The 20003-nt window shown below is 38.2% G+C and overlaps 1 protein-coding gene across 3 annotated transcripts; it reads left to right on the forward strand.

Moving 5' to 3' along the window:
• Positions 1-680: 680 nt before the first annotated feature.
• Positions 681-19135, forward strand: UBA2 (ubiquitin like modifier activating enzyme 2). 3 transcript variants are annotated; one of them, XR_007890617.1, is made up of 18 exons: positions 1065-1282; positions 5399-5482; positions 5749-5819; positions 6941-7005; positions 7443-7543; positions 7690-7811; positions 8428-8495; positions 10862-10983; positions 11829-11928; positions 12470-12630; positions 13458-13551; positions 13650-13762; positions 14228-14383; positions 14965-15061; positions 15646-15751; positions 16556-16692; positions 17840-17965; positions 18053-18090. XR_007890617.1 is itself a non-coding variant. In XM_051629682.1 (17 exons), the coding sequence occupies exons 3-17, from the start codon at positions 5815-5817 to the stop codon at positions 18232-18234; spliced, it is 1629 nt and encodes a 542-aa protein (XP_051485642.1). In that variant the 5' UTR covers positions 681-687; positions 5399-5482; positions 5749-5814; the 3' UTR covers positions 18235-19135. The 3 variants fall into 3 exon arrangements, 2 of the variants coding, with proteins under 2 accessions (XP_051485642.1, XP_051485641.1); XM_051629682.1 differs by lacking the exons at positions 1065-1282; positions 17840-17965 and adding an exon at positions 681-687 and having other exon boundaries at positions 18053-19135; XM_051629681.1 differs by lacking the exon at positions 17840-17965 and having other exon boundaries at positions 18053-19135.
• Positions 19136-20003: the final 868 nt, after the last annotated feature.

Consider the following 20003-nt stretch of genomic DNA (forward strand, 5'->3'; position numbering starts at 1 on the left):
TTGTTTCATGATTCTAGTTACAGTTAACGTTTGGGAAGGAAGTAAAGGAGAAAAGTGGTCTTATTGCAGTTAGTGACACTTAGCATCATCATCAGCCAAACATGATCCAGTTTTTAGGAACGGTTAGAAGTGGAAAACTTAATGTAAGATTTATTTTTAAAAAAAAACAGCAAATCTGCTTTGTTTGACCATAGATTGGAAGTTCAGTGGGCAGTGCCTGAAAGAACCTTGCTGTCACTACAGTTTTCCTATGATGAAGCTTGTCTATATGATTTTCCAATGAAAGATGTTACATTTGCATGGTTAAATGAGCTCTGACAGTCCCATTGCTTTGGATGGGGAACGAGTGGAGGTTTTCGTTGGCTCTTCCAGGAACAGAATGGGGAGGCAGGTACAGCAGCTGCAGCCTGGTGCTGGCAGGGTAATTGTGCTGCTTCAGTTCAAACAGTTTAAATTCTTCTGTAGACTTCCCTGGTGGTTTAGGCTAAATTGCAGTGGTTTAATTTACATAATGGAGGAGTAATTTAAGTAAGTGTCCTTAAAGCTTTTTGTACAGGTTTAATGCTGCAGCATAAATTAATGCACTAAAAGAGTGTGTTTAAAAAAAAGATGGCATATGTTTGCAAAACTACTTTTTTTTTTTTTTTTTTTAAGAAAGAATGTGTCTCACCGTGTCAGCTTCTAGAGGTGAGTCGGTTGACTGAGTGAAACACAAACTCTTGTGCAAGGCCTGGACCCCACTGCGGGTGCTCCCCGGTGGGGCTCAGCCTGCCCTTCCCCAGCTGTGGCAGGGAGCCCAGACTGCAGTGTGTGGGCCACGCCGGGGCCGCACGGGCGGCTGCAGCGGCCAGGCGAGGGCCGCCCTTGCCGTCAGGCGGTGCCCCCGGTGCGGGACGGCGGGCATCCCGGTGCGGGACCGCGGGCCGGCGGGAGCGGGGCTCGAACCGGCGGCTCCGAGCGCCCAGGCCCCGCCTTCCTGGGCGGTGCGCGGGCCGGGGCCCTCCCCGCCGGCAGGGGGCGTCTGCGGGCGCGGCGGGCTGGCGCCGCTCTGGGCTGTCCCGGGCTCGGTGTCCGGCGCGCGGCCCGGCGGAGGAGCGCCGCGCCGAGCCCTGCCCTCCCGCCGTTGTTCGCCGCCGTCATGGCCGCGCCGGTGTCGGGCCCCTTGCGCAGGGAGCTGGCGGAGGCCGTGGCCCAGGCGCGGCTTTTGGTGGTGGGAGCCGGCGGTATCGGCTGCGAGCTCCTCAAGGACCTGGTGCTCACCGGCTTCAGCAACATCGACGTGGTGCGGGCCGCGGCCGGGGCGGGGGCCGGGGCGGCGGAGGGGCCGGCGGGCGGCGGCGGAGCGAGCCCCAGAGGGCGGCGGAGGGCAGGGAGCGGGCCCGGGGCCCGAGGGGCCGGGGCGGCGGGCGGCAGGGCCGCGGCGGGCGCGGGGGCGCTGTGGCGGCGCGACCCGGCCCCTCCCGCCCGCCGCATTGTCTGCGTGTTTTCAAACTGCTCCCGGCCCGCCAAAGCTGCCGGGCGAGGCGGCCGCGCTCCCCTGCCGCGGGGGACGGGCCCCGCCACACAGGGGCCGCGGCCTGCGGGCCCCCCGCCTCAGACGGGCCCCGAGCGGCGGTGCCGCGGCGCCCGGAGTCCCCGCCGGAGCGAGCGGGCCGGGGAGCGGGCGGGCCGGGGAGCGGGCGGGCCGGGGAGCGGGCGGGCCGGGGAGCGGGCTGCCTCCCCGGGCTGCCTCCCCGGGCTGCCTCCCCGGGCTGCCTCCCCGGGCTGCCTCCCCGGGCAGCGGCGGGTTCAGCCGCGCTGGGCCGAGGGGCGGCCTCGCCGCGCGGGGAGCCCCAAGATGAGCGCTCCGGGGGGCGTCCGTGAGCCACGTTTGCTGCCCGGAGGTGGCTTGTTCAGGTCTTGGTTCTGCACAGTGCCGCTGTGCTGGTGCCGCGGGTCAGGGTCCGGTGGTGGAATGCAGCGGCCAACAAAATACGTGCGAGGTGAACTGTATTTTTAGATACTGAGTTGTAAAACTGTCAGTCTTCTTAGTCCGGTCACGATAGCTTCTCGCGGGCTTTTGCTTTCACTTTTGCTTCCTGATGCTGATCTCTGTACGCGAAGGGCAGCGTTGAGAAGGTGGTGATGGACAGGGGGTAGAGGGAGGTGGTATTGGCAGAACTCTGATTACTTATCATTATTAATTCCTCGCTGTGGTTACGAAAAGTATATATGTTTTTGAGAAATTATGGGAATTCAAATTCAGCTAGAGCACAGGTCTGATTCCTTGAACACGTTTTTACTCGTGTGCACCTGGGCAGGAGTCACAGCTAAGAATTTTGTATGACAAGTGTTAAGATTTTTTTTTTAGAGTCAGGCTTGTTGAGCAGAACATATTAGAAACAGCTTGTGTCTCAAACTGTATCAGCTTGTAAAAGAGTGCAGCTACTGGTTTACCTTGTTACTGATGCAGCTTGGGCCTTTCTGCTGAAATACCTCTTAAAGCTTGCAGGATATGTTTAAGTGTAATTGCAAATTGTCCCTTGGATTTGAGTCTGCCACTGGGAGCCTATCCAATTTTATCATTGTACTGATGATGAAGTAAATGCAGAGGAGTGGAAGCCTGCATTTTAGGCACTTTTTTTTCCCACCTCTTATGTTGTTTGTTTGTTTTTGTTTTTTCTACCTTCCTGTGTCTTTGTGTGCTCCTGCAGTCCCTTATAATAGGAAGAGTTTAATATATCCTGGTTTTCCAGTCATTAGGCAAAAATATCTATGGGGTATGATTATTGTTTCACTTATTATAGTTTGATTTTTTTTCTATTGTCTTTCAAGGCCAGCTGGGTTGGACTCTATAAACTTAAGTACATGTTGGATCAGGGCCATCTTCATTTAAAAATACCATTGGCAGTGTTTTGTGCAAGACAGTCATGTTTTGATAACATGCAGACTGGGTTGGCAAAAGACAAGGCAAGAGCAAAAAGAGAATTGTTACATATAGAGGAAATTTGCTATTAGGACAATAAATTGCTTTTGTCAGTGTTTGTGACATAATTGAGGGTTTTCCTTGGTTACTAAGTACTGTCACACTTGAACACTTGAAAATGCTTTTTATTTTTAAGTTGTGCTTTATTTTTTTTAATATAAATACTAAAAGAAAGTAATAGTTCTGAATACCAGTCAACTCATAAATACGAGACTTAAGTATACCTTGCTGATAGGCACTGTTGTTGTTTGGAAGAGAAATTTTGTTTTGAAGAACAAAATCAAATTATTCAAAATCCAAGTCTGAATTAAGAACATGAATGTGTATCCCTAGGAAATTCTGAGGCCTTTCCTTCCAGCTTATCAAAATAGGAGCAATGTAAAAGTTATTTTAATAAAAAAACTGTTAAATTGAGATTATTCTTAGCTAGATTGTATCTTCTATTGAGGTTTCATGGTCTCAAGTATTCTCTTTAAAGAAAAATTTCCCTTGCTTCTTTTGGCCTTGGTAGTACTGTTTAATTTCTAGCTTATGTCACTTGTTATCATCTCCAGTTAAAACACTAAAAGCTTTCTGGGTAGTGGAAGTTTTAACAGAGTTATGCACTTAGCCATTTGCACTTGAGTTTCTTGTGCTTTTTGACTTTGGACTAAGCAAGCTTTCTGAGTATATTCTATGAAAAAGGAAAGGAGATATGAATGTGTTTTCATACAAATAGCATTTTCATTGAAAGATAAAAGACCATGGGTAGTTACTAGGATACGAAGGCTCATGAAGATTGACAGTCTCTGCTTTGTAATAAATTTCTAAAACATGGTTTATTTTCTGTATCCACATGTGCTTTTATTTAGTGTCTAAATAAAACTGTTTAGCTCTTAACAGTTCTTGGTATATTAAAATATTAAAATATTAGATAAAATATCAATAGCAATATATAATTTACTATTTATATTTTTTAATTAATCATAAAAATGTTAATATTGAAAATATTTAATTGTTGAGGCTTTGTGCAGCCTGGTCCAGTGGGAGGTGTCCCTGCTTATAGCAGAGAGGTTGGAACCTGATGATCTTCAAGGTCCCTTCCAACCTTAACCTTCTATGATTCTATGAAAACATAATCCTTAAATAAAAAATATTACCTTCAGAAAACAGGAAGCTTAGTCTTGGAGCTTGGATCTCAACTCCAAAGGATCTTAAATGAGAAGGGTGTGGCATACTTTTTTTTATTCAAGTTTGCTTAATAAAATTAAAAGTGTATGAGGACACCCTCAGTAGGTCACGTTTAAACTTCACAGGGCACAGTGGGTCTTTTACCACTCTCCATACAGCTGAAAGTGTTACTGTTTGGATACATCAGCATTATCTCTGGGAATCTGGGAGACACATCTCTGAGGCTTAGAAAAATTGTCTCACACCCCTCCTAGTGAAAAATGTTAGGGACCAGAGAGGACTTCTTGAAAGAGTGGTTGATGAAAAAAAGATGTTTAATTATGGGAAAAGTAGTGGCAACAAAGATAAGCATAAACGTTCTCAAAGTTCTAATTAAGTCTTCATTCTTGAGGGGGTAAAGACATTTGAAATTAGTGTTCATGTATATATATTAATAGAAACATGGCTGTTGGGGGAATTACAGTCATGGCATCCTTTGAGGTTGTACATTGCAGGTGTTCTGCGGTATATGTTTTTAAAAATCTTGGTTGTGGGATTGGATTTTTTTTTTTCATTATGCATAGACTTCATAGTTTTTTAATACGCACTTAAGCAGTTAAGTCCTGGTTACAAACAGCAGAAGCTTTTGCCTGCAGTGTATGAATTAAATGACAACACAGCTCTCAGTTTACTGATTCAGTTGCTTAAAGCCATGTTCAAATCTGAAGTTGCAGTACTAATTAGTTTGCTGAGTAGCCTTTCTTGGACCTTGAGGAAGTGTGGCTCAGAGCGAGTGTCCAGTGGGGTGGTTAGTCCCATGAAGAGTCTGCCTGGACCTGTCTAGGCTGATTTCTGCAGTATCTCTTGAGTTTGTACGCTGTGCTCCTGATGAATTCTTACTAGAATCTTTCTCCTGTGGTAAACAGGACAGTCATTTATTGACTTCTACTAACTACTGTGTACACATACCTTAAAATTAATGTTTGTTTCTAGTAGGGACTCTTTCTTTAGAAAGTTTCTTGTCATGTTGCCATTAATTTTTTACATAGGAGTCCATAGTTTGCAATTATTTAAAATGTATGGATTCCCAAAGATCATCCTCGTACCTTAGGTGATCCTTGTACCTTTACAGTTGCTGTAGGGCAGATGTAACACCTGTATGCAGGTATAAAAAGAGGTCTGTAAATTTTATGCATCTTGGTCAATCACATTTGCTTCAAACTGTTAATTATTTTGTTCCTTCTATTTCTGTGAAAGTGAAATGACTCTCTTGTGTGTTTATAGATTGATTTGGATACTATTGATGTCAGCAATCTCAACAGGCAGTTTTTATTTCAAAAGAAACATGTTGGAAGATCAAAATCACAGGTGAGGAAAAAAAAAACAAAGCTCAAGTCTTACTCAGTATTATTTTATGGACAGTCTTAGAAACGTGTCACAGTTTTGTTTCTACTGTGAAGAGGTAAGTGTTGGTTGATCATACCTATCCACAACATTTCATTATAAAAAAGTATTTAAATCTCTTAAGGTAGTCAACTTACTTGATACTATACTGGTATCGAGTCTGTATTTAGAAGGAAGGAAGAAATAATAAGTGGTTTTTTGTTTTTTTGTGTTTTTTTTTTTATTTCTAGGTTGCCAAGGAAAGCGTGTTACGGTTTTATCCAGAAGCTAATATTATAGCTTACCATGATAGCATCATGAAGTATGTTTGTTTTTAAGCTCTAATTACATGTTTTTATTTGCAAGTACTCTGTTATTTAAATGCTACAATGGTGTGCTTTAAGATATTTTACAAAGCTACTACAGTAAGAAGAAATAGCTGTAAATATGAGACTGCCACACACCTGAGTGAAAGTGTAGATTTTGCATGAGTTTTCTTGAGCTCTGGTAGTAAGCTCTAGTCATTTGCTTGTGTCTGTTTTTCATTTTATTAGCAACATTTACTGTTTAAGCTTCTATACTATAAAGATGCCCTCATGTCATGAGCAATAATTGAATTAAAATAAATGTGAATGTGGAGTCTGTGATTAAAAAAATTGTTTGTGTAGGTAGCTAGAGTATGATTTTTTTTTATGCCCAAAACTGTTAAAATTTAATCTTTATGATCCATAACCAGTGGCTACAGTCCAAGATTATGTAGATTTTCATTAGCTGTTTCCTGTGGTTTAATCTTTATTTTTCCAGTTTATTAAAAGTTTGTATTATGTAATACTGAATTTAATTCTGCTGCTATTAGCCACTTAAACACTGACTCACTTATTCTTCTCCTGAAACTGTAAAAGCTTTAATCCTGTTTCCTCTTTACTCTCTTATTTCCAACCTTCTTCTTTCAAACAGAAAAATGCAATGTAAAGATACTAAACTGTCCAGATTTTGAAATCCCGTATCTTGGCTTCTAAGGGTATGGAGGCACAATAAAAACCAATTGAGCTATCACAATATAATTAGTTACCAACAGTGTAATGAGCTATTTACAGTGTGCACGTTTTAGCCTTAGCTGATAGTTTTTAAGGTCAGTTACCACAGCTCAGCTGATTTACTCATTAGGTCAGAGCAGTATAATCACTTTTCCATTGTCCGCCTGTTTCATTGGTCAAATTAGTACTAATTGCAGTAGCTTCCTTCCAGCAGCATAAAATTCATGCTTTCATCCAGCTTTAAAATGGGCAGAAGACAAATTGGGCAGTTAAAGACTAGCAGTAATATACATGTAATTTAACACACGAACATCAGCCCACCCTTTGCATGTGTATAGTTTCTGTTGTGATATAATAACCAACAACTTTGATACGCCATTTTGACTACTGGTTTTCTTTCCTGTAGCCCTGACTATAACGTAGAGTTCTTCCGCCAGTTTACGTTGGTTATGAATGCTCTGGATAACAGAGGTGATGTTTTCACTATGATTTTATATTGGTGATGGAAATACTGTTGCTTGTTTGTTCGTGGAAACAGAACTGTAATGTGTTCTACACTTAGAACTTCTGCAATGTCAGTTAAACAAGTATCCTCTTAACCCATCTGTAGTTTGAGTAATGTTTGTTTGCGCCACTAGTAACTTGAAAGGGTAGTTGGTATTTTTACAGGTGTTTTGAAAGTAAACATTAGCTGCTCTGTTGCTGTTATATGTAACTTTATTCAGTTGTGTTGCTTTATTTCCTGTTAATTGGAAGACTGACTCTGTGAAAAAGGCGTAGTGCTCTATAATGAAATAAGACAGATTACGGATAAATGGTTGCATAGGAGGCTAGTTTGAATTTGGAGAAGTAAAACATTTTTCTTCTGCTTATTAATTTTTTTCTTAAAAAAACCTCTTGATTTGCAGCTGCCCGTAACCATGTGAACAGGATGTGTCTGGCTGCTGATGTTCCTCTTATAGAGAGCGGAACTGCAGGCTACCTTGGACAAGTAACAGTTATTAAAAAGGTTAGGTTGTGTGTTACTCTTGTCGCTTTCACTTTAAATCATTGGCTGTTTTAGACAACAGAGAGTTGGGTGTTTTGAGATGCTGTTAAAATAACATACACTATCAGTAGCCTTCACAGTGTGACAAATTCTTCACTTTTCTCTAGGGAGTGACAGAATGTTATGAATGTCATCCTAAACCAACTCAGAAGACTTTCCCTGGCTGCACAATCCGGAATACGCCATCAGAACCTATCCATTGCATTGTGTGGGCTAAGTATTTGTTCAAGTAAGTGATTTAAAAAAAAAAAGAAAATAGGTACTGTGGTTTACTTCTTGTTTCTAAAGCTACAGAGAAATTAAGTGGACACACATTTTTGGGGGTTGGGTTTTTTTGGTGTGTGTTGGTTTGTTGTTTTTTTAATGAATATGGATTTTAGTGAAAATCTTCCGTTTTTTGATGTGGGTTTTGGGGTGTGTTGTTGTTTTTTTTTTCTTTTAATACAAAGATGGACAGTTGGTTAGTACTTAAACTTTGCTGTAGTATCACAGAAAATCTAGCAGAGTAGTTTGGTTCAGCAGTGTAGATAGAGGTTACCTTATTCTTCACCTTGGTGTGAAGTTAACACATTTTTCAGTTTCACGTATGTATCAACAGATGTAAAGTGTGCTGGGATCTTGGAGGGCTGTACTGCAATATAAGGCTAGGGGAACTATTGAGTGAGTAATACAGAACTATTGTATTTATTTTGTTAAATCCATGTGTGATGAATCCAAACCAAGGGTAATGTGTTAAATAGCACTCTGATAGCAAGAATTCTGAAGTGCACATGTATCTGTTAGCAAATATTTAACCAGATATGATGAAATTCTAGTGTTGTATTGTTGTTCTTAATTATTTATAGCCAGTTGTTTGGAGAAGAAGATGCTGATCAAGAAGTCTCTCCTGACAGAGCTGATCCTGAAGCTGCCTGTGAGTGTGATACAAGCTGATAGCTTACCCTGTTACTTAAATGTTCTGTTTCAGAGATTTTTCTGTACAATTCTTAAGGTTAGAGTTCAGCTCCATTTTCTTTTAAGAGAATTCCATTTACTGTACAACAAAGTTTTGAGTGTGTTAATAGTAGATTCACTTACAGACCTTCATGCACACTGTGCATAATTTAGTTCCCTCATACTGCCCCGTATTAGGTATTTGAAACAACGTCAGTGTTCTGTTTTGTGGGGTTTTTTTGTTAACTTGGCACATAACTTGTTTAAGTTAACGTGAGACCAGAGGTTTTTGCATGGAGAATGTGCAAAAAGTACTCTTCAAAATGACAACAGTTTAATAAATAGTTTCACCTGTCAGAACTGTGGGTGTTGTGGGCTGCATAAAACATTATTAAAATGATTGTTTCAGCTGTTGTGAAAACTTTCTAATGCACTGTAAGATGTGTCACTGGTGCTTACTAGTTCTCAGAAAATGTGGGTAGAAGAGCTGTGAGGAACAGCATTGATACAGTGGCTAATCATAAAGTTCCAGTTTAACACATGCAGGTGTAAGATACATGATTTAGGTGAATAGGCTTGTATCTTTGGAGACATTTGTTCCCTCTGCATCAAACAGTCTTCTCTGTGTGCACAGAAACTTGAAGTACAGATTAAATAGAACTGGTCTTCACTAGGTGACCTTTTTTCCATATATGTTTGGATTTGATGGAGTGCTTCCTTCCCTGCAGCTGGGAGGCTTGTCTTTTGAACTGAGGACTGGGAACTGAGTGATGTTTTTAGGCACTTGGCATTTTCCTCTCCTAGCTGAGGGATTGCAAGGAAATACAGGCGTTGTGTTTAAGCTGTTGTAGCCTGAAACACTTCAATATTAATCTACATAGGAAATACCACCATTTTGAGTGATGTTTTTGTAGCTATTTAATACTTTTCTGTAAGGACAGTAATTATAGTTACTGTGAATATAAATAAGCATCATTGTTTGTTGCTTCTTTTGGATCTTTGATAGATGAATGGACTTGGGAGAGGAAGCTTAGAGGAGATCCTCCAACTCTTCAGATTCCCTGAACATCAGATAGTGATCACCTGACAGGTTGTTCCTACAGGAAGTACAGAATTGAATAGCAGAATCTTTAAAAAGAGTTGTGTATAAACTCACTTAAAACAGCAGCTGCTGGAATAGTTGAAATGTAGCAGACATGAAGCCACTTATTTCCGCAAAGATACCAGAGCAATTATAGGAAGACCTGAGCTGTAGCCTAATACCTGTAGTGTGAGCAAACTGTCTATAGCAGTGATGCTGTTTAGAATCAGTGGACATATGTGGTGTATCAGGGAAAAGTCAATGCAAGCTCTGTAAAGGGAAGTTGTACCTTGCCTGGGGCTCTGCAAGTCCTCTGAAGGAAATGGCAAACTTGTGGACAAGTGTATCTGGTTCATGCTGGTTTGAATCTGCAGAAGGCACTTAAAAACTTTTTGTGGGAAAACTGGAGAAGCTAAGCAGCCATAGGGAGAAAAAAGGATGAAGATCCTGAAGTGGATAACCTACTTAAATAATAGAGAAGAATGGTGTTCAGAGGAGTGTCTCAGATTGGGGATAGGACCATTGCTGTTTGGTGTACATGATTAAGCAAAGTCACTTAGAATAATAACGATGAGGGCTAACTGCAAAAAATAGCAGAAAGCTTCATAATACTGAATGACTGGGCAGTGAGGACATCAGGTAGATTTGGTGCAGATAAATATGAAATTATGTATATGATGCATTGGTGAAAGGAGGGGAACCTTTGCAAATTTGTATATAAAATTATGATCTCTGAGTTGATTTTTCTCATTCAGTCAGGATGTTAATAGATAGTTTTATGAAAACATCCACCTGCTGCTTTTTAGGAATCACAGTAACAATTGCTGGATGTGACTGGGTAAGAAATACAAAACTAGTAACATCAGCATGCATGGAATTTTTTTATATATGGATGACCAGAGGTGAGAGCCCAATTATTATTTTTTTTTTTGGTGGTGTTGAAGTTCTAACCAAACTAAGACTCTTCAGCCAGGAAAGGAGACTACTAAAAGGGAATAGAGATTTATGAAATCAAAACAATATGTGGAGAAAATTAATAGGAAACAATAGTTTACTCTTTCTGCCAGTAAAGGAAGTAGGTGACATGTAGTTAAATTAGTGAGTTGCAGTTGCAGAAGCAAACAGGAGTAGTTGCTCTGTGTCTAAATCAGCTTTTGTTGGGTGCAGTAATGCCGTTTCATGGTCTCTATGTAATTTTGGTTGTTGACTGTAGGGGATTTATTTGGATATGCTCTTCCTGTTTTTGGTTAATGCTTTATTAATAGGGGAGCCAGCAGAAGCAGAAGCCAGAGCACGAGCATCCAATGAAGATGGTGACATTAAACGTGTTTCAACTAAAGAGTGGGCTAAATCAACAGGATATGATCCAGTTAAACTTTTTACGAAGGTATCTTCTTTACCTCCAATAAATGTCTTTATTTGAAGTGTATGAGATTCTTTAAAGTTAAGTCAAAACCCAGCTAGCACACTTAATACTAGCCATCAACCACGCAGTTACGTTATGACTTTCCACCAGTTGGCCTTTATAACACGTGCGTGTGTGACGTCGTTCCATCTGTGCTTCCGCTGACAGCTTCAGCAGCTTGTCCATAATGTACAGAAAAAGCTTAATTCAAATTACTTTAATATGAAAAGGTAAACTTGAATCCTGTAGGAGTTTCACTGGGCATAATCAGAACTATTTGGATGACCTAAAAGCTGTCGATCATCATCTATGTATAATCAGACTCAGGTACAAGAAAATACAAACTGGTTGAGGAGTAGTTCTAAGTAGTTGCTAAGATTGGATACATAGAGGGAGTTAGTATAGAATGTAATGTTGATAGGCAGTAATAACTTGAATTTGGAAATTCATTGGCATGTAGATAAGAATGTCTTGGGAACAGTATGCAAATACCTGTAGTGATGGCTTCAGTAGGCACATGAACCAACTGTTTGGATTACTTTTTCTTGATTTTTGCTTTATCTAAACGCAAATTAATCAGAGGTGTGCCTGTTTTATGCAGTATTAGAGAATGGGGAATAAAAAGTTTTTTAAAATCTGGGATTTATTTTTTTTTCCTGTGGAATTTGATTTTTATTTATGTGGGTGAAAATATTTTCAAGGAGAAGAGCAAAACCTCTTTCATAAATCTAATGCAAATTTTTCAGTTTCACAGCAGATGTAAAAATAAAGTATGCCTCTCCCTTCCCTTTTCATTTTAATGTTTGTTTTGTTTTAATGTTTCCTAGCTTTTCAAAGATGACATTAGATACCTGCTTACAATGGATAAGCTGTGGAGGAAAAGAAAGCCTCCAGTGCCACTGGACTGGGCTGAGGTACAAAATCAAGGTAATTTTCTCTGCTCCCACTCTGTATTTGTAAGTCATACCTGCTGTTTGTTAATGCATCTCTGTGGAATGTACATTTCCTCACTGTTGAGTACTGATAATGAACATGTTGATTCTTTGTGATTCCTGAAGATGTAAAATTTTTCTGTATATAGAAAATGTTTTTTCTAAAACTGTTTTGCAGCTGTTATTTTAGATACTTGGTGTTGGCTGTAGAAAGGTCACATTTTACCAAGTTACATGTCATCTTATTCTAGGAAATTTTACCATAAGCATAAAGACATTTATCTCTGAAAGCTGAAAAATTACATTAGCTGTGATTTGTGCATGCCCAAGCAATGGATAGAAGTATAGCTATAGTTGCAGTTTTAAATGCAGATTTGTTGTAAAATGATTGGGCTAGTGAAGTTTGAGGATATTGTTCTTCAATTTAGAAAAGATTTAATTTTGCTGAATCTGGAAAATTCTTAGCTCTTTTTGTGAGGACTTCTATGGGATTAATAAGTATTTCTGATATTATTTTTTTTCCTCTTTTCCAAAAGAGAAAAATGTATCTGACCAACAAAATGAATCCTCCACAGTCCTGAAGGATCAGCAGGTTCTGGATGTCAAGAGCTATGCACACTTATTTTCAAAGAGTGTTGAGACCCTGAGACTTCACCTGGCTGAGAAGGGTGATGGAGCAGAGCTTATATGGGATAAGGTTAGTTTCCTAAACACGTAAGAACCAGTTACACTCTACGTTTGTAGTACAAATATTAATTGGACTCATGCAGCTTCATTCTAAAATAGTGCTGCTTAGAATAAAAATGGCAGCTCAAACAAATATAGATGTTAAACATTGTATTTTGTAACTCACTGTGTATAAGTATTAACTATTGGGTTGTAAAATAACTTAATTCACCAACTTTTAAAAGCACAAATTCACAAGTATTTGTCTTATGTTGAAAATGTTTTAATAATGCTGTTTCATTTTTAACTTTGCTCTAGCTTTCTCTAAAACTTGCTCTTATGCAAGTGGTTTGTAGCTATAGTCCTACCAAGCTGTACGTAGTAATTAGCTCTGACTACAGGCATGTGACACAGTAAGAGTTTTGCTGAAGCAAAACAAGAATTTTCTCCTTCAGCACCAGAGAAGATGTGATCTTCCTGCAGTCAGTTGTCATTTGGCATAAGGAAAAAAAAATAGTTGATAAATATAGGGGAGATAAAAGAGTAAAATAGTGTTAGAACAGATTGTAAAAATTGTTCTGTTTTTTGAAACTGAGCATAAAGCATTGTAAGATTTAGGGTTTACGCTTTATTTTGACAAGGCATTTTAAATACACTAATTCACTACTAAAATACAAAGTACAATTTCTGTCTAAACATACCATCTGAAAGAGGAAGTATATTGACTTGGAAATGGAATATTGTACAGACTTTTTTAAAAAAAACTTTCTGGTTTTAAGATATTAGGACCCGTGTGTTGCAGACTTTTTCAAATGAGTAATCTAATTTTAAGTACGTTTTGCATTAATTTCTTGTCAGGATGACCCTTCTGCAATGGATTTTGTCACTTCTGCTGCGAACCTCAGGATGCATGTTTTCAGTATGAATATGAAGAGCAGATTTGACATCAAGTGTAAGTATAAAATACAACATTGTTTTATTTAAATAGTAATCTTAACTTCTCCTTTTCTTTTACTGGTGAAAATCTGAATACTGTTACTTATTTTGCAGCAATGGCAGGAAATATTATCCCGGCTATAGCTACTACCAATGCAATAATAGCTGGTCTGATAGTGCTGGAGGGTTTGAAGATTTTATCAGGAAAAATAGATCAATGTAGAACGGTAAGTTGAAATAAGATGCTTTTACTTTCTCACTATTTATTTTTCATTTACAAGTCATGTTTTACCTGCTTTGACTATTGTTTAGTTTTACTGTCTCTCACTTGTTGCTTCAGTAGATTCTCAGTGTGCTGGGAACTTTCAGCCACAATGAAAAGAGAAGTGGAAGTCTCAAGGATCATTAAATTCCTATGCTCTAATGAAAATTGGCTGTTGGGTGGGAGAGAGGAGCAGACTGACATCACTTGAAACGTGGTTGTTTCATCTGTTTGGTGACAGCTGGTCAGTCAGCACAGGTGTCATTGGGGACTAGCCATAATATTCATGTCCTCCTGTTCAGCAGGCATGTCAGAGAGGATTAGGGAACAGCATAACCAGTGGGACTCAAAGAATAAATCTGTAGGAAAACAGGTTTTATGAGTGCTTTTACTTATAGAATAACTTATTGTATTCTTACCTGCCCTCAAGATTTTTCTGAACAAGCAGCCAAATCCCAGAAAGAAGCTATTGGTTCCTTGTGCTTTGGATCCACCAAATCCTAACTGTTATGTATGTGCAAGTAAGCCTGAAGTGACTGTGAAACTTAATGTACACAAAGTTACTGTGTTAACACTCCAGGATAAGGTAAATCTTTAATATTAAACTACAGCTTTCATTTTTATTCTAATACTGTAATTTATTAAAGCTAGGGTTACATTTATTAAAGGTAAATGTAAATGTATTAAAGCAGTATATTTTGTGTGAATGTCAGCTGTTTGTATTCGCTCTACATTTTGCATTTCTCTCCGCTAAAAGAATTGCCAGATTAGCCAATATGCCTCTTGCTTCTGTGTGCTTGTGTATCTTGTGAAAGAATGTTTGTGGTTTTTAACTTACTGATATTTTTAAAGCCTGTTTATATCTAACAGCAAAAAAAAAAATTTCTATTTCAGTTGAGTAGTTCAGTAGCCACTTCACAGTTGCGCAGTTACAACTGATTTGTAAATCTGTCATTTTATGAAGTATTCTAACAAAATTTTTAGAATCTGAACCTGTAGGTTTCAGACAGCAAAAATATAATTCTTTTGTTCGTGGAAGTAAAAAAAAAAGTATAGGCTTCCAGCAGATGTCTGAAAATTAGCCAGGATAAGGAAATCAACATAATTCAAAGTCCGTCCTTTTCTAAATATCAGATGTTGATTAAATAATGATACTCTTTTTTTCAGATCGTGAAAGAAAAATTTGCTATGGTGGCACCAGATGTACAAATAGATGATGGAAAAGGGACTATTCTTATCTCTTCAGAAGAAGGAGAAACAGAAGGTATGCACACTGAAGCTTTTTAGTTACTAGTAAATAGAAAAACTAGGAAGAAACCAAGATACACAGAGTAGAAATATAGCAAATGTTCTAGTGTTCATCTTGAAGACTAATATTTGAAGAGAACTGGATTTGCAAGGATTTAAGTGGCTTGAGAGTAGCTAGTGGTATTGTCTACAAGCCTGTGTGTCCAGTTCAGCTTTCCTCTATAAAGCACTTTAGAACTTGGACTTGGAGGATTCCTTTCAAGAACGAAGTTCCATCTGTTTTCTTATTTTTTGATTGTGGTCTTTCTATGATGCTTGTAGGTGCTATTGTAATACAAAGATTCTCTCCAAATTGGTCCTAAATGTATTAATAGTTAAATGTTTGAACATGATGCATGGGGAGTAAATAAGTCAAACATGAGTAGTTTTAACTCCTGATAAGCTTAAATGTCAGCTTTTACTTTAAATATAGCTAATAAATGTTAATCTTACATTTCTACATAAAACTTCTGGAGTACTCATTCAATCAGATTTAGTCAGGTGTAGAGGGTCTTTTATAAAAACAGCTGTATACACTGCAGTTTTTCACTATTTTTCTAGCAAATAACCACAGGAAATTATCAGACTTTGGAATTCGAAACGGCACTCGGCTACAAGCAGATGATTTCCTCCAGGACTATACACTGCTAATCAACGTGCTTCATAGGTAAAGATTCTGAAATAATTATTTTTGTGTATATATGTAGAGGAATTTCACAGGGTATTTCCCATTCAGAATTTTAAATTCATTTAAAAAGCTCAAAGATTACTCTGCAGAAAGAAACTAGAGAGGTAAGAGAGGAATTGTTATTTCTTATTCATTTATAGAGTGAAAGGGGGGCAGTGTTTCTTTTGGGGATCTTTTTCTTGTGGGGTGTTTTTTGGTTTTTTTGCCTTCCCAACAGTAATTGGAAAAAGTTTATTTGAACAATTCATCATCACACAACATAGAAATACAATGCAAACCAAATGTACTTTTGGGGCAGCCAACAAGCCAGAAATGCCAGTTAAAAAAACAAAAATATAACAACCCCCCTCCAGCCTTCTGGGCTAGTAGGTCCTCTGCTTTGACTACTTGTGTTCAGCTAAAGCAATGCAAACAGAAGTCACTTGGAAATAGTGTATTTAACCCTGGATAAGTAATATGCGTATTATGTACAGTAAATTAATACACTGCACTTTCAGTGAGAATTAGAGTGTGACATGGAGGAAGAAAGGTAAGCTCAGGTAATGATTTTTCTCATTCCTAAGCATTGTAAGTCATGGCAATGGGTGGAACAGTGCATATGAATAGAAAAAGTATAAATTAAAAAGGAGGACTGAACATATTTTCCTCTTCTAATGTGTTTTTCTCATTTTGTCATAGTTGCCAGGTGCTCTAATACTTGAATGACACCCTTGCCTTGTGAAAAAGACGGGGGGGGGGGTTATTTCCACCTGGTTGCTTAAATGCATATGTATTTTTCTGCAGTGAAGACCTAGAAAAAGATGTAGAATTTGAAGTTGTTGGTGATACCCCTGAAAAAGTTGGCCCTAAACCATCAGAACCAACATCCAAGAACATTACCAATGGTAGTGATGATGGAGCACAACCCTCAACATCAACAGGTAAGTAACACTAATCAATATTAAATAAAACTAAGGAGTCTTTCTCTAGTTCAGTCCAATTTAAAAAGTTGTCTTCAGTTTTATGACTTAACTTTACCAACATGAAATAAAATACATTTAAGTTGCCTCTGTCTGTAAATAAAATATTACATAGAAAAAGTCACATTTACAATTGTTTCCAAATGCACATTCAAGATTGCTACCAAGGTTTAAACCTGGGCATCATTTGCACAGTGATTTAAAGTTAGACTCGTTATATCTGATGGTCATGCTACTGCTTGACAAAAAAGAATCAACCAAATTTGCCAGTTTTTCCCTACAGATGAAAAACTACTTTGTGGATGTGTGTTTGATCATGTTTAATTTTGTTAATTTAAGAAGTCTTTATTACATAGAATAATTCTTTTTTACCTGTCAAGCAAAGCATGGGAAGAAGGTAGTTCTTGTTATCCAGGAAGAAGTACCATCACCTACCTAACATAGAGGGTTTCTTGGAACATACTCAAAATAATTTAACTTGGATTAATAAGGGATATTTAAGCACTGAAGGGTGATGTACTGGAAATGTCATACTGTTTTATAGGGGTAGTGTATGAATACCTGTTGTGACAGATATAAGTTAGACATCTGTGGTTCTGTCTTATACTTTTGGATGATGTTCCTTTGCCTGTCAGATGGTCCTATTTAAGATACGTGCACAAGTATGTAGTCATTTCCACTTGCCTCTTCTTTCAGAGGAGATTAAATGCTAAGAACATTGCTAAAATTTATTTCAAATTATCATTTAAAAAGTAGCATAAAATTAATTTTTACAGTGAATTTGTACTTCAAGCAAAATCCACTAAATGTCTTGAAAGTGCATGTTTGGCTCTATTTTCCCTTCTTTATACTGTCGTTATCCTCTAGCTCTTTGAAGTCTGCTCACCCTTCCACTCCTCCCTCTTTGTGTGCTCTCTCTCATGAAGCATGGCTTCTAGTGGGAGTTCTGTTGACTGTCCTAATGAAAGGAGGGGCTGCAATACAGCTCTCTGTGTGTAAAACTTTGTTTCTCAAGAACTGCTTCAGATAGCATGTAATTCTTCTGTTTTGCACATGCAAAAAAAATCACGCTAACTAATGCATTTCCCGTATGTTTGGATTATTGCAGTATTTGCCATACCTCTAGTGAAGAGGGAATAACCATGTGAAAAACCTATTTTATACTAATTTCAGAGAAGATAAAATATTTTTGCAGGTGAATGACAAAGAATATGGATAAAGAATGCTCCAACATGTATGTGTTGCATCAGAGTCTTAATTTTATGTGTGAAATTTGGTTTGAGGGTAGATTATCTTTACAGCATCCATGTCTTTTTTGCAGCTCCAGATCAAGATGATCTATTGATTATTGATTCGGACGGCGAAGGTACTTCAAGCAACGTTGATGATGATAAGGAAAACAAAAGCCTCAAGAGAAAACTAGAAGACAAAGAGAGTGTTGCTACAAAGAGAGTGCGTACTGAGCAGACAGAAGAGGATGATGAAATTATAGCATTAGACTGAACATGCAAATGCCCCTTGACAAAATGATTTGGTTAATGTAATACAGTTACAGTATACTGTGTCAGGATGTGAAAAATGTCCAGAACTAGACTAATTTTAGGGCCTTTGTTCAAGTGAATACCAAACCACTGGCTTAAATAATTTGTGTCTGTTTTTCTTGATGATAAAGCTCTCATCTCAATAGCCTCTTTCAAAAGTTTTTCCATATTAATTCCATATATTAAGTGTAGTAGAAACATAGTTTATAAATCTTACAGATAAGTATTTGCTTAAACAGTCATGGAAAAAAGCATGTTATTTTTGTGTAAATACCTTTTAGGTATAATTCAATAGTAAAAAAAAAAAAAATACTCTTCTTTAGAAAAGGGTCATAGGCTGATGCCTAGATTTTAAGTAACTACAATTTTATTTTTTGCTTGAAGAAAAATATTGTTAGCCTAATCCTACACATTTTTCACACCCTGAATAAGTAAAGAAGAAAGTTCAATAAAGCAAATTAGTGCCATGTTTTAACAGTGTTCTTCATCTGGCACTATGTACATTACTGTAAAACTGTTAATTTACTCAAGTTTTTCAGCTCGTACTGCCTGGTATGTCAATGTAAGAAGCAAATTTTTGTGTATTGTTACAGTTTCAGGTTATTTATATTTGATGTTTTGTAAACTCAGATACTACTACTATACTGTACATCTGATGGACCAAATAAATGACATCTGAAATACTTGCTATATTTGCTTGCACAGTCCAAGTTTATGCTGACTTATGGGATTTTACTATGTATAGCCTTCAAAAATTCCTGTATTATTTTCATTTTTCTAAGCATAACCTAGTAGTACAGAACTTAAGCTTCACTTGTTTGAGGTGAAAGGGGAATTTTTTTAATAAAACTTTTGTGAATGTTTTTTTTCTTGGCCTCTTCAGTTGGAGCATTTGCACCACCACGCACACACTTTCACCACCTCATCCCTTCAGAGAGAACTCACTGCTCTTTTACACGTAATACTTTGTGCACTGGACAAAAGTGCAGTGTTTAGAATCAGGATCTTGAAACCTACTGCATTTTAGGTACTTGGTAGCTCTCAAAACTATCAGTGTTGACTCTTGGAACGTGTTAATCAGCCGTTTCTCTCACTTAACTTGAAATTACTTGGTGTTCGTGAACTAAAGCTGCTTCTATTAATACAGGATGCAGAGTTAGCCTTACAGAGCAGAGGAACTGAGCTGACAAGATTTATTCTGTAACAGAATTAATTGTTAACTGTATAGAGTTATGTAGAAAAACTAAAACCAGTACCTTTTTAGGTTTTGGTTCCAGGTCTGGTTCTGTCTAGTACAAAGGTCAGCTCATCATCAGTATTAAATTGCAATGCCATGCAAAACTGTGATTCTACAATGCAATTAATGCTTTGTTTCTTCTTTTAGGTAGTGCTAGTAATATTCAATGGCTTGCTTGGAGGCATAATACTCCAGTATGAAATTAAATCCTTTTGAGTTAGCTGCTTCTTGGCAGCTTCTTGGCCAGCTGCACTGAAGACGGAGGTAAAGGTAAATAGGAAGTGTTACAGAAAGGATTTTCAGTGCTACAATTGGAAGCTTTTACAGGTCTTGCCATAAACAGTTGAAGCACTAGAATTTAATGTCTGATTACATCTTTCACAAATTAAGGCTGATGTTTTTTTAAGCTTTACTAAAAAATACTGGTTTATTAAATTTTATTTAATTTTAAATTACTATTTTAAATTAGTAGTCAAATAGCTTGTGTAGCAAGG

This window comes from Apus apus, chromosome 11 (genome assembly GCF_020740795.1).
Source record: "Apus apus isolate bApuApu2 chromosome 11, bApuApu2.pri.cur, whole genome shotgun sequence".
NCBI lineage: Eukaryota > Metazoa > Chordata > Aves > Apodiformes > Apodidae > Apus > Apus apus.

What these genes read in the sequence shown, in the direction of transcription:
- UBA2 (XM_051629681.1), top strand. Translation starts at nt 1,139, where the DNA reads ATGGCCGCGCCGGTGTCGGGCCCCTTGCGCAGGGAGCTGGCGGAGGCC. An exon ending in GCTTCAGCAACATCGACGTG is followed by an intron (nt 1,283 to 5,398) that starts GTGCGGGCCGCG and finishes GTGTGTTTATAG; the next exon opens with ATTGATTTGGATACTATTGA. An exon ending in TGGGCTAAGTATTTGTTCAA is followed by an intron (nt 7,812 to 8,427) that starts GTAAGTGATTTA and finishes AATTATTTATAG; the next exon opens with CCAGTTGTTTGGAGAAGAAG.